Source organism: Aspergillus alliaceus, assembly GCF_009176365.1.
Source record: "Aspergillus alliaceus strain CBS 536.65 unplaced genomic scaffold BDW43scaffold_59, whole genome shotgun sequence".
Taxonomy (NCBI): Eukaryota; Fungi; Ascomycota; class Eurotiomycetes; order Eurotiales; family Aspergillaceae; genus Aspergillus; species Aspergillus alliaceus.
Window position 1 is genome coordinate 68,721 of NW_022474742.1, and position 1,653 is coordinate 70,373.

Here is a 1,653-nt window from a genome sequence, read left to right on the forward strand (position 1 = left end):
CTAATCTTTAAAATACTCAGAAAAGGGCTATATAAATTTATATACACCCTTTCTAAATCTTTATATAAACTGACATTACTAATCTAACACTGTCTCTATAAGTCTATATATTTTCTAATAATATATACAATTATTGTTATGCCTCCTGATCTCCATTAATATATTAGCTAAAACATAAAATATATTGTAAATTCTATTAATATACTATCCACTCCTGTAATCTATATATTATATCCTTAGTATTAGCCAGGTAAAAATGACAACTTTTACACCTTTTCATAAATGGCAGGATACTAGCTGGGAGTGGCAAGCAGGAAAAAAGAATAAGCTAATTAATAAAAGTCTGTTAATATATCTAGAGTTCTTTAAAGCCTATCTCTACAGGTATATCTTGTGTAGAGCAATAATCTATATAATTAAGAGTTTTAAACTAATATATATATACAATAATATACAATAATCTTCCCAGCAAAAAAAGAAGAAAGATATAAGATTTTAATATTAATATATAACTAAATCTATCTATATAGATTTATAAACTATAATAAAGAATTGGAAAAGAAGAACAAGAAAATAGCCAATTAGAGAATATAATATTAGGGATAGACACCAATAAACTGGACATGGACTTTCCCATTTTACAGATGGCCATAATACTGCTAAAAGTCTATATAGTAATGGTGATGAGAGCGTTTAGCTGGATCGGCTGCTGACATTTTCAGTGGAGAAATAGATAAGGATAGGGGAGTTAATAAGACTGGAACAGCCAATAAAGATTTAGTAAGCAGTATTGAGACAGCTGGGAAAGAAGATAGGGTTTCTAAAGATATTAGACAGACACTATTAAATAGGATTGTGCTTTCAGAGATAACTGGAGTACTGCTAGCTTCCGGTCCTAGAGAGTAGCACTATTACTCAAGGGATACAGTGTATTCCTAACCAGGGCTGTTAGTTTAGCTCTTTAAGATATACTTAAAGGTATATACAGCAAGGATTTTATTGATATCAGGTTTACTATTCTTGTCGCCAGCCCTGCCTACAAAATTCAGGTTAATACTTGTATATGGGTCTACCTTGATCCTATTCTCTCCCTGCTTGGAATTATCGGGACAAGCTCTTTCAGGTTCTTTTATTAGTCAGTATCTCTTTAACAAGAAGTATATCTATAATACTTACTATAAATAGTAAAGATAGTAGCAGTATCTGTTCTTAGATTAACACTGAGTCCAAAGCTTTTGTAATAGTCTTTATATAGAGACTAAGACTAAAGGCACTGTAAGTACTATAGTCCTAGGTTTTCTACTATGTGGTCTTGGAAAGATCTCCTAGCCTAACCTTCCCTGCAATAGTCTGCTGTCGCATTGCAAAGGATTGTATATCACAATTTATAAGATTATATTAATAAGCTAATTACCCTATAGAGTAAATTTAATAATACTATTCCAGATATTCTGCTTAGGGGTAACTGATGCTATAGAGTCTCTATAAATAATTCCGAAATAATTTTAGCGTTGTCTCAGTAAACTATCCCAGAAAAGTAAGGTTCTCAGGCTCTACTGATATATCAGTACACTGCTAATAATATCGGCTTTCCTGACAACATTCCAGCTATAATTTAGAATACCCTAATAGAGTATAGTAAGTAACTTTTAA

At 31.3% G+C, this 1,653-nt stretch overlaps 1 protein-coding gene across 1 annotated transcript; it reads right to left on the reverse strand.

The window, feature by feature from the left end:
* Positions 1 to 911: 911 nt before the first annotated feature.
* On the reverse strand, positions 912 to 1,362 carry BDW43DRAFT_315492 (uncharacterized protein; the record flags this gene model as incomplete). Its single annotated transcript, XM_032048073.1, has 4 exons — positions 912 to 935; positions 987 to 1,126; positions 1,177 to 1,258; positions 1,336 to 1,362. The coding sequence occupies 4 exons, from the start codon at positions 1,360 to 1,362 to the stop codon at positions 912 to 914; spliced, it is 273 nt and encodes a 90-aa protein (XP_031895688.1).
* Positions 1,363 to 1,653: the final 291 nt, after the last annotated feature.